At 40.2% G+C, this 13,153-nt stretch overlaps 1 protein-coding gene across 1 annotated transcript in view; it reads right to left on the reverse strand.

Moving 5' to 3' along the window:
* The window catches only part of ADGRD2 (adhesion G protein-coupled receptor D2), a 51,619-nt gene that overhangs the window by 20,336 nt on the left and 18,130 nt on the right, over nucleotides 1–13,153 (reverse strand). Inside the window, 5 exon segments of the mRNA XM_044659752.1 lie at nucleotides 5,831–5,886; nucleotides 8,238–8,343; nucleotides 9,601–9,730; nucleotides 11,313–11,432; nucleotides 12,714–12,825. Coding sequence (XP_044515687.1) covers nucleotides 5,831–5,886; nucleotides 8,238–8,343; nucleotides 9,601–9,730; nucleotides 11,313–11,432; nucleotides 12,714–12,825 — 524 coding nt within the window.

Consider the following 13,153-nt stretch of genomic DNA (forward strand, 5'->3'; position numbering starts at 1 on the left):
GCAGCAATGCAATGACCCAGGACAATTCTGAGAGACTTATGAGAAAGAACATTATTTACATCCAGAGGAAGAATGGTGGGAGTAGTAACACAGAAGAAAAACAACTGCTTGATCACATGGTTCTATGGGGATATGATTGAGGATATAGACTTTAAACAATTACCCTAATGCAAATATTAATAACATGGAAATAGATCTTGATCAATGACACATGTAAAACCCAATGGAATTGCTTGTTGGCTATGGGAGGGTGTTGGAAAGAAGGGAGGGAAAGAACATGAATCATACAACTATAGAAAAATACTCTTAATTAAAATTAAATAAATTGAAAAAAGATTATAAATCACAGAAAAATAAATAAATTAATCAATTAGAAAAAGAAGGAAAGGGTAGGAGGTTTTATCACTAAGGTTCATTATAACTTCTTTGAACCCTGGTTTTTTAAAATTTGCAAAACTAATAATAAGAATAATAATAAGAATGTCTGGCCCTCTGTCAGGTGGGGTTATTCTGAAGATCTCTAGGAAGTCACAATATTAAATCAGCAACATCATCATTTCAAAGATCTCCATTATTACTGGTGTTGAATAGTTCCTTCCCTCCTATGATGTTGATTGTAGTCTCCCTACAATTTGGTACATTGATCTATAAATCCCTAAGCCTTTACTGAATGCCTATTATGGGTCAAGTGCTGTCCTAGGTGCTGAGGATCCAGAAACAAACAGCTCTCACTGTCTAGGAGCTAACATTCTAGCTGGGGGATAATAGACGATCTTCTTGGATTACAGTGGCCCCCAAATGCTTACCCTAGAATGGCTAACTTTTTCTCGTGGGCCTTTTCAAGGCTTATTCAGGCTGATCTTGGGCAATGGATCCTGGGCCTGTTGCAAGATCTATCCTAAAAATCTTTCCTGCATAAGCAGGGCCTGCCAGGACCAAAGCAGCAGGACGTTTAAGAACCTAGGGTCTCCTCCTCATCAGAATGAGACATTCCTGACATAATGCCAATGAAGGACTGATGATGGGTTGCTTACATTTATTAATGTAGCACTTTACAGTTACAAAATACTCTTGCATTGGTAAAATTAAGGGCTTCCATTTTTATAAAGCTTGATTATTTTTCAAGGTGCTTATCCCCCAACGATCTTGTAAGGTAGATGGCGCAGAGGAGTATTATTCACCTTATATAGATGAGGAAACTGAGGCTCAGAGAAGCTAAAACCAGAATTTCTCAGTTGAAAGGGACCTCAGAAGCCATTTAGTTCAACACCTACCTAGACTAGGACTGTTTCATCTACTCTCATCACCCTTTCTTGAAGACCTCCAGTGATGGATGAAATGTCTATAGGAACACTCATTTCCAGGAATGATAATATAATAGATGCAGGATTGTAAAATATTAGCACTAGGAGGGAATTTTGATACCATCTAATCCAACCAATTAATTTTATATAGGAGAAAACAAGGGCCAGAGAAGGTTACAGAGTCAGAATTTGAACCCAGGTATTATTCCTTGACGCCTTGGGTTTTTATTCCCCAAACTTATAGATATTCTTAATATTGTAGATTCTTAAAATTTACAAAAAGAGAGATAGTGTTCCTTGACCACTGGAGGGTCTTGAAGTGATGTTTATTGTTATTTGAATGGTTTCCAAACACTATTCTCCCAGGCCCAGAGGATCAAAAAAGTGCTTAGCAAGAGACCCTCTATCCACATACTTTTCCTCAATAGTAGAGTCAGTCTATTTTTTAAAAACTCTTACCTTCCGTCTTAGAATCAATACTGGGTTCTAAGGCAGAAGAGTGGTAAGGGTTAGGCAATGGGGTTTAAGTGACTTGCCCAGGGTCACACTGCTAGGAAGTGTGTGAGGCCAGATTTGAACCCAGGACCTCCTGTCTTCTGAGCCTGGCTCTCAATCCACTGAGCTAACCAGCTGCCCTTAGAGTCAGTCTTAATTATAGTACTGCTACTGGGTGAAGATTGAGAATCCAAAAAGATGTATATTCACAAGGGATCTTTGATTCACCAGAGTAGAGTCACTGGAGTATGTGTGTATATGCATATATGCAAATATATTTGAATGTTCACATGTGTGTTTATGTGTGTATAGTTACATATCCGGCCACGTCTTCAAATATCTACATGCATACGTGTACATAGATATAGATCTGATACCTATCTATCTAGTTTGAAGGTATATGAGGCAGGCGACAGTCCCTCAATGCATCACTCCAGGACATTCCCTCCTATCCCAACAAAAAACCTTTCAGTAATGTGGAGGGGAAGGGCTTGACATTCCCTTTTACCACACTCCCCTCAACCAAGAGGAAGGAGCCATGTTCCCTTTCCCAACCCAACCCGCTTCCTTGGAAATCAGTGAGAATTTTCAAAAAGAAAAAAACAGACAAATCAGAAAGTCAGAGCAATATATAAATATGAAAACCCAACAAGCATGCACGGAGTAGGGGAAGGTACAGGTTTTTAAAGGGCTGGAGGCGGGCAGGAGTATTCCCCAGCCTTCACACAGTGGGGGAGCCTTAGGGGTCCAAGATTCATATAGCGAGTGTGCAGGACTCAGCTAACTCCTTGTTGGTCTAGATCTGTCCATGAAATTCAGAGTGATGGAAGGTAGGAAAGAACAATCAAATCTGACAAGATGAAATTAGCAGCAATAAGTGTCCAATTCCATATTGGGGTCCCAAAACTAAACTAAGTAATGGAAAAGGGAAGATATAGCTAGACAATAGTTGATATGAGCAAGAATTAGGGGTGTTGGAACCTAGAAAGCTCCATGTGGGTGTTAATGGGTGTCATCAGGGTGACACGTCAGCCAAGAAAACTAATAGAACCATAGACTTCAGGGGGCAGCTGGGAAGCTCAGTGGATTGAGAGCCAGGCCTAGAGACAGGAGGTCCTGGGTTCAAATCTGACCTCAGATACTTCCTAGCTGTGTGACTCTGGGCAAGTCACTTAATCCCCATTGCTTAGCCCTTACCACTCTTCAGCTTGGAGCCAGTACACAGTATTGACTCCAAGATGGAAGGTAAGGGTTTAAAAAAAAAAAAAGAACCATAAACTTCAGTACAGGATTTTTATGTTCAGTACTTGGGTGGTGATCACACCTCTGCTCTCTCTCATGGTCAGACCACTTTTTGGGAACATTATGTTCAATTCTGGGCCCCACATTTCCAGAAGGACACTGACAAACTGGAGCATAGCCAGGGGACAGTAACCAAGATGGTGAGAGGCTTAGAGAGCCAATGCCTGGTATATGTTCAGTGTGGACATTTACACCTTGGAAACAGGCAAATCCTACAAATCAGGATTTCATTTTTTGTTTGTTGATTGTCAAGATTTAAGAAAGTAATGGGAAAATGTTAATGCAGATGAAATTTAGGAGTATGTTGTGCTCCAGTGGAATTGTTTGTTGGCTACAGGAGGGGATAAAGGGAGGGGAGAGAAAGAACATGAATCTTGTAACCATGTAAAAATCTTCTAAATTAATTAATTAAATAAAATTAATTTTTACCAAAAAAATTTTTTGATTAAAAAAAGAGAGTATGCTATGCTAGCTGTTAAACATTTACCCGCATAGTCCTGCTAGAAACTATACTATATCCTAGACCCTGGTTTAAGAAATAGATGTTTAATCTGGGAGGAAAAAAAGACTTAAAAGGACAGCACAGCTATCATTAAGTATTTGAAGGGTCATCCTCTGGGAGAGCAATTAAACTCATTCTGCTTGGCCTCAGAGGGCAGAATTAGAAAAACTGGTGCATGTTGTAGTGAACCAACTCTTGGCTTGATGACAATAAGTAGTGGCTCCCCACTTTAGGAAGTAGTGGCCAGAGGTTTTCGGGCATAGGTCAGATAACTTTTTCATTATATTTTTTTAGATTGTAAAATAAATTTTTGTTCACATGTTGGTTGGACTGAAATCTGTGACTTTTGTAAACTAGGCTATATTTAGTTCATTAACAGTGCTTCCTTTCCAAACTGGCCAGAGGAGGTCACTGTAGTATTGCTAATAACATGATCTGTGTCGCTTTCAGTTCTGCAGAGAATCACTGAATCATGGAAGGGACCATCAGAGGTCATCCACAAAAAAATTAAAAGAAATTAAGGGGATATAAATGCCCACAGTCACTTAGCTAGTGAGTGTGAGAACTGTGACTAGAAAGCATGCCTTCTCCTGTACCATGCTGCCTCATGAACTTCATGAGGTAGGTGGGGCAGGAACCATGACCTCCATTAAAAAAAAATTCTTAGCTTCCATTTTGAATCAATATTGTACATTGGTTCCAAGGCAAAAGAGTGGTAAGGGCAAGGCAGTGAGGGCTTGTCCACAGTCACATGGCTAGGAAGTATCTACATGACCTCCATTTTGCAGATGGGAAAGACAAGGCTCACCGAGCTGAAATGGCTCCCCACAGGTCACAGAGCTGTTAGTGGAGGAATCCCAACTCCTAATTCTAAGTAAGTTCACTGTTTATTTTTTGTCTGTTTTTTTTGCTATATTTTGGAAAGTTAATTATCCCAGGTCTGGATAAACAGAGGAGAAAGACAAGAGACTAGAAAGGAAGGGACCAATCATACATTCAGGGACTCTCATGTATTTAGGAATTTCCTTATTCTTTTCTCACCTCCGAGGTCAATCCTGGATGGGGTATAATGTTTCCTGTCAGAGAAAGCCTTGCTTTGAGCAGACTCAAAGAATTTAGAACTTTAAGGAACAGTAGACATCATGAATGAAGGAATGGATGGATGATTGGATGGATGGATGGATGGATGGATGGATAGATGAATGGATGGGTAGATGGAAAGATAGATGATTGGAAGGATGAATAAATAAATAGATAGATGAATGAATAATTGAATAAATGGATGGATGAATGGATATATGGATGAATGGATAGATTAATAAATAAATGGATGGATGGATGAATAAATGGATGGATGAATGAATAAATAAATGAATGGGAAAATATTTAAGTGTTTACTTTGTATAAAGCACTGGACTAAGTAAGCAATAGAGACACGAATTGCCTTTGCTTTTAAGGAGCTCATAGCCTCATATGTGGGGAAGACACTGCATTAAGATGGTTCAAATATGTTCCCACTAAAAAATGAACTCCCATTACTTCAGCACTTTAAGGTTTCCAGAATGCTTTCCTCACAATAACCTAGTTAGTGCTAGTATTTTTATATCCATTTTACAGATGAGGAAACCAAAGCTCAGAGGGTGATTTGCCTCAGACTGCCTATGGTACAATAGACAGAATGTGGGATTTGGAATATTCACAGGAGCTGAGTTGTAATGCAGCTGCTATAACTTACCTATGTGCCCTTAGACAATTCTCTTAACATTATCTAATCTGGGAGTGTTGTTTTTTTTTGACAGCTGTATTTCACTGTAAATGGTTTCCTTTGTGATCCTGGGTATTTTATATTATGTATTTTAAAATGTTATTCTGAGAAGGAATCCATAGGCTTCACCAAAGGGTCTATGACACAAAAACAGATTAAGAACCTCTGATCCATTCCAGCTTCCTCATTTCAACAGATGAGGAAACCGAGGCCCTGAAAGATTAAGTCATTGCGCCCAAGGTCACACAAGTGTTAAGAAGCAGGACCAGGATTCACAGTCAGGTCCTTGAACTCTAGATCTAGTGGGATTGCTGTCTTTCCTCCTCCCTCATTACCCTCCTTCCCCTAGGTAAGGGATTCTTTCTTCTTTCACTGCTCCACCCTCTCTTTTCCAAGAATTCGTGGACTACAGCCGACTATAGCTGGCATGGCTTCTTTCTCCTGAACCAAGGGCTCCCTCACCTGGTGCTGAAATTCCAGAAGGCACAGACAGGCTCCACCAGTTTATCTGAAAACCCCTGCAGGGAAAGAAAAGGCAAGAAGGGAAGGGTAGAGAGAGCTCACCTGCCTCCCGATCCATCACCAAGTATTTGTGAGGCACCAGGCACTGTGCCAAGTACTGGTGATACACAGACAAAAATGAAATAGTCCCTGCCTTCAAATAGCTTGCAATCTATAGGAGCCTACAGCATGTAGGTATATAACTATCTGTAAAAATATGAAACAAATACTGGTTAATTTCTGGAGGGAGGCACTAGGAGTTTGGGGGGATTTGGAAAGACTGAATGTAGAAGGTGATGCTGGAGCTGAATTCTGAAGGAAATTACGGCTTTTGAGAGGTTGGAGGTGAGGAGAGGGCATTCCAGGCAAGGGGTCTAACATGTTCAAAGACAGAGAGATGGGAAATGGACTCTCATGTGTGAGCAACAGCAAGAAAGCTGATTTGACTGGGAGGGGTAGTCATGTGTAATAAGCCTGGAAAGGTATCATAGAGCCCTAGGATGAAGGGGCTTTAAATAACAGTAAAGTCTGCATGAAATTCTTAGAGGGAAGTGGGAGCCATTGAAGGTCTACTGGCAGCATTCTTCATTTACAGAACAAAAGAGCAGAGACAAAAATAATGAATGCCTAGGGACAGAGGAAAGAGTCAGAAACTCAGAAGGGTAGTAGTCCAAGGGGAATTATAGTTGCAAGTGCCAAAGCTCTACATGGCTCTTAGTGTTTAAGAAGGGAGAAGAGTTTACATTTCAAATAAAATTCTAACTAAAAATAATAATTGTCCTTTCTTTAGCAAGTCAGAGGACTTTCCTTGAAATAACCCCTAGAGGTAGGTAATACTAGTATTAGCTCATTTTATAGATGAGGAAGCTGAGGCACATAGTGCTTAAGGGATTGAATTAGATTGCAAATGTTACAGTAGGATATTGAATTTGGAGTCAGAGGAGCTGGATTCAACTTCTGGTTCTACTCCTATAATCTATGTGACATTAGCTAAGTGATTTAACCTTTCTGGCCCTCAATTTCCTCATTTATGAAACAATGGGGTTAGTCTAGAGAATCCCTTTAAGCTCAAAAAATATGATTTTGCGATCTACCATATCATATCAGTCATAACTTGAACTCAAGTCTTCTGACTCTAGGTCTAGGCTCTTAAAACACCCCACCATGCTGCCTCTCCAAAAGCTGCTCAGATTTTGATATAGTACTTGAAGATTTACAAAGCACTTTTCCCACAATAACCCAGTGAGACAGGTAATCTACAAACAAATTATAATCCTCATTTTAGGGACCTCAGGAACCTGAGGTTGACTTGCCTAAAATCACACAGCTAATATCAGAATATGGCTTGTGTGATTCTAGGCAAGTTACTTAGGTATTTTCTCCCCCTTTCATTTAAATTTTATTTTATAACTCCAAATTATCACCCTTCTTCCTCTCACCCATTAAGAAAGCAAGAAAAACAAGACCCATTATGAATATGTGTGGTCATGCAAAACAAATACTTATCTTAGCCCAATCCAAAAAGAAAAAAATAAATAAAGGTAAATAAAGAGAAGAAAATATGCTTCAATCTAAGTCTATCACATCTCTCTATCTGGAGATAGATAGCATGCTTCATCATGAGTCCTTCCAAGTTGTTGTTGATCATTGTATTGATGAGTTATTAAGTCTTTCAAAGGTGATTTCCTTTATAATATTGCTGTTTCTCAAAAAATTGTTCTGCTGGTTCAGCTCATTTCAATTTGCATCAGTTCATCCAACTCTCCCAGGTTTTTCTGAAACATCCCCTTCATTATGTCTTAAAGTACAGTAGTATTCCATCACATTCATATAATTTATTCATCCATTCCCCAGTTGATGGGCATCCCCTAAGTTTCCAATTTTCTGTCACCACAAAAAAACTGCTATAAATCTTTTTTTGTTTCTGTGGGCTCTTTTCCTTTTCTTCAATCTCCTAGGGGTACAGAAAATCGAATGCCTCCAGCTAATTAGCAAACATGGGAAGCTGAAGAGCAGGCGATGACCAGCATCAGTATGGGAAAGTTCATAAGATGATCCATGTAGACCATGAAGGGCGTGTTTAGAGGAAGGCCTTGAATCTAGGTCTTCCTGAAACCAAAGCTGGTTTTCTATTCCCTGCCCTATTTGTTATATTTATTCAGTAGTTTTATGTACTTTGCTATTTATTTAAAAAGCAAATAAATGAAACATTTCTCTGCTTCTATCTAAGAACTTCTCACTGAGCTCAATTTTTTTGCTAGTGGAATGAACAGGGGAGGAAGGAGAAAGTATATTTTTCTAAGGCTGAGGACCAGGATCTATGTCTCTAATAGAACTTTCACCATGGATGCCACCCACTCCACCTTACCTGGGCCTGGTGTAGAAGATGGTAATGCACAGCTGTGCTGAACACCTGGAGGTGTCCCAGAATTGTGGATGAGATGATGGCTGACCCCACCTGGGTGCTTAGGTACCTAGAAACAAATTGGGGAATCTGTTGAAATGGAAAGAACCCTTGTATACGAGGTGGGAGCCACAAGTTTGTAAGGTGAACTAGCTCAAACTGATCACCCTCTTAGGTGCCTCTTTTCTAATATTTATATTTATATTTTATCTAATATTTATATTTATCTTATATTTATTATTGGTGTGTCACCAAGTCCTATTACCTCTCTTATTTCTGACATACATGACCTCTGAGGTCTCTTTCCTGCATAATAAAATGAAGGAGTTGTATTAGATCACATCTTCCTTCCTTTTGTCCTTCCTTCATTTTTTCCTTCCTTCCTTCCTTTTTTCCTTTTTTCCTTTTTTCCTTCCTTCCTTTCTCCCTTCCTTTTTTCCTTCCTTCCTTCCTTTCTTCCTTCCTTCCTTCTTTCCTTTTTTCCTTCCTTCCTTCCTTGCTTCCTTCCTTCTCTCTTTCCTTTTTTCTTGGAATTGATATTAATTATTGTTTCTAAGGTAGAAGAGCAATAATGGCTAGACAACTGGGGTTAAGTGACTTGTTCAAGATTACACAGCTAAGAAGTGTCTGAGCCAGGTTTGAATCCAGGTCTTCCAAACCCCAGGAGTGGCTCTCTATCCACTGAGCCACCTAGCTGTCCCTAGATAATTTCTAAAGGCCTTTCAAACTATGATATTCTATGTTCTAAGGCTCCTTCCAGCTCTAACACTATGCTTTATGGCCCCTTCCAGCTCTAACATTCTATATTCCAAGGACTTTTCTAATTCTAGCCTGTGATTTGGGTTCTAACATTCTAGCTATTGAGACTCTTTTTAGCTCCAACATTCTGTTTTAAAGTCTTTTCCATATTTATCAGTTAACCAAGCAAATATTTTTTAAGGGCTTACTGTATTTTTGGCACTATGCTAGGCCTTGGAGATACAAAGGCAAAAAATGAAGCAGTCCCTGACCTCAAGAATTTACATTCTTTTGGAGGAGATATGTACTCATATAAGCATATACAAATATACTCAAAATTAATATATAGTCATTCTAGTGAGAGAGAGGTACCAGTGGCTTGGGCAATTAGGAAGAGTCTCTTGTAGGTGGTGGCATTTAAGCTAAATCTATATTCTGTGATTCTATTTTCTTTCCCCACCTTTCCCCCTCCCCTCCCCTTCATCAATCAATCCTTCTCTGGGAAAAAAAAGCATCCACAATGATCAGGATTTTTTGGTCCCTAGAAGCTGCCACCCAGTAGGACCCAAAGAGAAAAGATCCTACTTACTTTTGCCTTTCATCAGATTTGGAGACATCTTGGGTAAGGACCTTGCCACTTTCCTGCTCTTCCCACCCCAAGGTGTGCTGGAGGGCACTGTAGGCAAACCAAGTGTTGATCACAGTGACTTCGGAGAGACCTGGGTAGATGGGAAACTTCCTTGGTTTAGGCATACGAGAGATGACCATCTCACTCAATCCTAGAGCCTCAACCATTCTCTGCCCCAGTTCACTTTGACCAATGTCTATTTTTCTTTGTACCTATCTAGTCTCTCAACTCAGAGTTGGTGTTCCCAGAGGGCAGGAGGCCATTTCTTCCCTTCCCCATATTGGGGAGGAAGGAATGCCTTAGAGCAGAAGATATAGCATTCCTCCAAGACTGGGGTACTCAAAGGGAGGGACTCTATCTTCTCTCTCAAAATGGGGCTCCCTGAGGATTGTACCCTGAGCTCTTCTCTCAGTTTTATCACCATATCCTTAAGAGTCTGTCCCTTCTCCTCCTACAAAGGACTACTCTTTGTTCCCTTAAAGTAGCAATGTCAAACTCAACTAGAAATGGGGCCTCTAGATTATACATAAGAATCCCTATAGATTGCATATTAACCTAAACATATTAACATTATTATGCTTTATTAATATTATCTATGTTCCTATTACCATTTTGTTGTTGCTGTTCACTTGTTTCAGTTCATGACCCCTGTATAATTAGAATTTGCTCCCCAGAAACTCTCTTTCCCAGCTTCCCATGTTCCTTCTCACATTACATACCAACATAGGGAGAATATAAGTTTTGTTTAGACCCGTCTCTCTTTTTTTCGCCAAATCGCAGCTGGGAAAGCAGGCTTTATGCCACGTAGGAGAATCTACACAAGTGGGTTTACTTTTTGTTAGATAATTAGGTTTGAACTTCTATTTCTTTTAGTTTATTTTCTTTCTACTTCAAGTGATCATTAATAAACTTTATAAAATATAATACTTAGAGTTATTGGATATCAATTTAAAACTTAAGCCCCAAGTGGAATTTTCTTGGCAAAGACACTAGAGTGGTTTGCTATTTCCTTCACCAGCTCATTTTACAGACTGAGGAATTGAGGCAAACAGGTTAAGTGATTTACCCAGGTCACATAGCTAGCAAGTGTCTGAGGGTCAGATTTGAATTCAGAAAGAAGAATCTTCCTGACACCAGGCCTAGCACTCTATCCACTGTGCCACTTTGCTGCCCTTCATTTTAACATTATCTATATTTCATTGTATTTTTATTTCTTTTTAAAAAATGTTTCCCAATTAACTTTTTAAAGAAATCTTGCCTTCTGTCTTAGAATCAATACTAAAATTGGTTCCAAGGCAGAAGAACTGTAAGGGCTAGACAAATGAAGATAAGTGACCTGCCCAGGGTCACACAGATAGGAACTATCTGAGGCCATATTTGAACCCAGGACCTTCCTTCTTTAAGCCTGGCTCTCTATCCACTGAGACTTTTAGTGCCCCTCCCCAGTTACATTTTAATCTGATTTGGGCTACACTTGGTAGTGTGGTAATGGTTTGTTGCCACATGTTTTACACCTCTGCCTGAAAGCATTTGAAAGGTGGGAGGTATTCCTTGAACTTTCTTCTCTCTGAAATTTTAGAGGAGAAACTGAGACCTAAGATGGAGGAGAGTCTAAAGCCTTCAGCTTCTATTCTCATAGACAGGGTAGATCAGTGTCATCTCCCAGAGCTCACCTCTCCCTTGAAGTCTTCTCACTTCCTCAAAGGGCACTTGGATATATTCTGGCCTTCCTGGAATCTCTAATAAATCACCACTGGCCAAGTCTCTCAGGTTCAGGCTTCGAACTTTGATGCCTGGAGAAAGAGAAGGACCCCAAAGCTAAAGAATTCCCCGTGCTCAGGAGGGTTGAAACTTCTTGTTTTTAGACTTAGGTGCTCTCCCCTAAACTGCATCATCTTAACCCGTTGGCCCATGATCCAACCCTACAGATTCTTCTGCAGACCTTCCCTTTTGCCTCCTCCTCCTCCTCCCTGAGCTTGGGCTCACACCAAGTGAGGCAGTAGAAGTATTATAAACCTCGATATAGCAAGGGTCCATGACTCACAATGTGAACTGTGAGGCAGATCACAGCCCTTGTCTACAGTGCCTTAGTAGAATGGTCTTCATTTATTCATTGATAAGACTAACATCTCTAGATTAGTCCTCTAATGAAAGACATCTAGTTCATCATTGGGCCTGTTCACCACCAAGTCTTTCCGGCTGGTAATTGAATTGATCCACGAGCATTTATAAAGTTCCTACATGTATAGGTAAATGCCAGGCACTGAGAACATGAAGAAAAACTTAGTTCCTGCCCTCAAGAAGCATACATTCTACAAGAAAGAGACAACATTTGCATATGTAAAATTTCTATACAATAAATACAAAGGACTTTTTGGAAGGAGGAATTGGCAGTCAGGAGGTCAGGAAAGGATCCATAAAGAAGATCATACTTGGGTGGAGCTTTGAAGGGAACTAGAGACCTCTGGGAGGTAGAGGAGAGAGGGGAAAGTCATGTCAGGCATTACAAATAGTTTATGTAATGGCGTGGAGATGGGACATGAGGTATCTTGTGTGAGGGACAACAAGGTAACCTGTTAGGATGACCTGGGAAAGACACTTCCCCATGTTCTAGGCAACTTTCTAAGACTACAAATTTCAGAGAAGGTTTCAGCCTGAACTGGTGAGGGATTTTCCTCATCTGGGGGGCTCTCGACACTAATAAAACCACAAATCCAAGCCATAGTCATGCCCAGAGGTATTTAACTGTATTGCTTAGTCCCAGAGGGCAGCATTAAAGAGCTTGATACAAGGAAGAACTCCTAAACAATCTGAGGGTATCTAAAAGGAGGATGAGGTATCTTGAAAGATACTGAATTTCCCTTCACTGAAGATCTTTAAAGGAAGGCTGGATGGCCACATGTTGGGGATTGTAGAAAGGAGTCTTTTCCTCTCATCTCTGAGATTATATGAGTGTGAGCATGATCATTCCCATTTTACAGATGAGGAAATGAAGTCAAGCTGAGAGAGGAAGTGCCTTGCTCAAGTTCACATTGTTGGAGAGCTAGTATCAGCACACTGTAAAGTGGACTCACCAATGGGGCCCTTCTGGATAGAGATGTTGGATCTCTCAGATGTGAGGAGCAGGCTCAGGCTGATGGCAAGATGCTCTACACTCTCCACCAGGACCATGGGACTTCTAATGATCTGAGGAAAGAATCCTAGGTTGGAGCCAGAGCTGGAGCTCCCCCTTTTTCTTCTCTGGCAATATCCCTCCTCTCCAGCCTCTGACAACCTCAGGAACATCAGCAAATAATTACCTTATTCTTGAAACTGAATTTTGAGACAGTTCTCAGTGATCTGTGCTAATAGAAGGGATCCATAGTGTGATTAATACGATAATACTTGCTAGCATTTATATAGTGCTTTAAGGCTGACAAAACATTTTGCAAATATTATCTCATTTATCCTCATAACAATCCTTGGAGGGAAGTCTTACTATTAGTCCCATTTTACAGACGAGAAAACTGAGACA

The sequence above is a fragment of the Gracilinanus agilis genome, chromosome 2 (assembly GCF_016433145.1).
Source record: "Gracilinanus agilis isolate LMUSP501 chromosome 2, AgileGrace, whole genome shotgun sequence".
Classification (NCBI taxonomy): Eukaryota; Metazoa; Chordata; class Mammalia; order Didelphimorphia; family Didelphidae; genus Gracilinanus; species Gracilinanus agilis.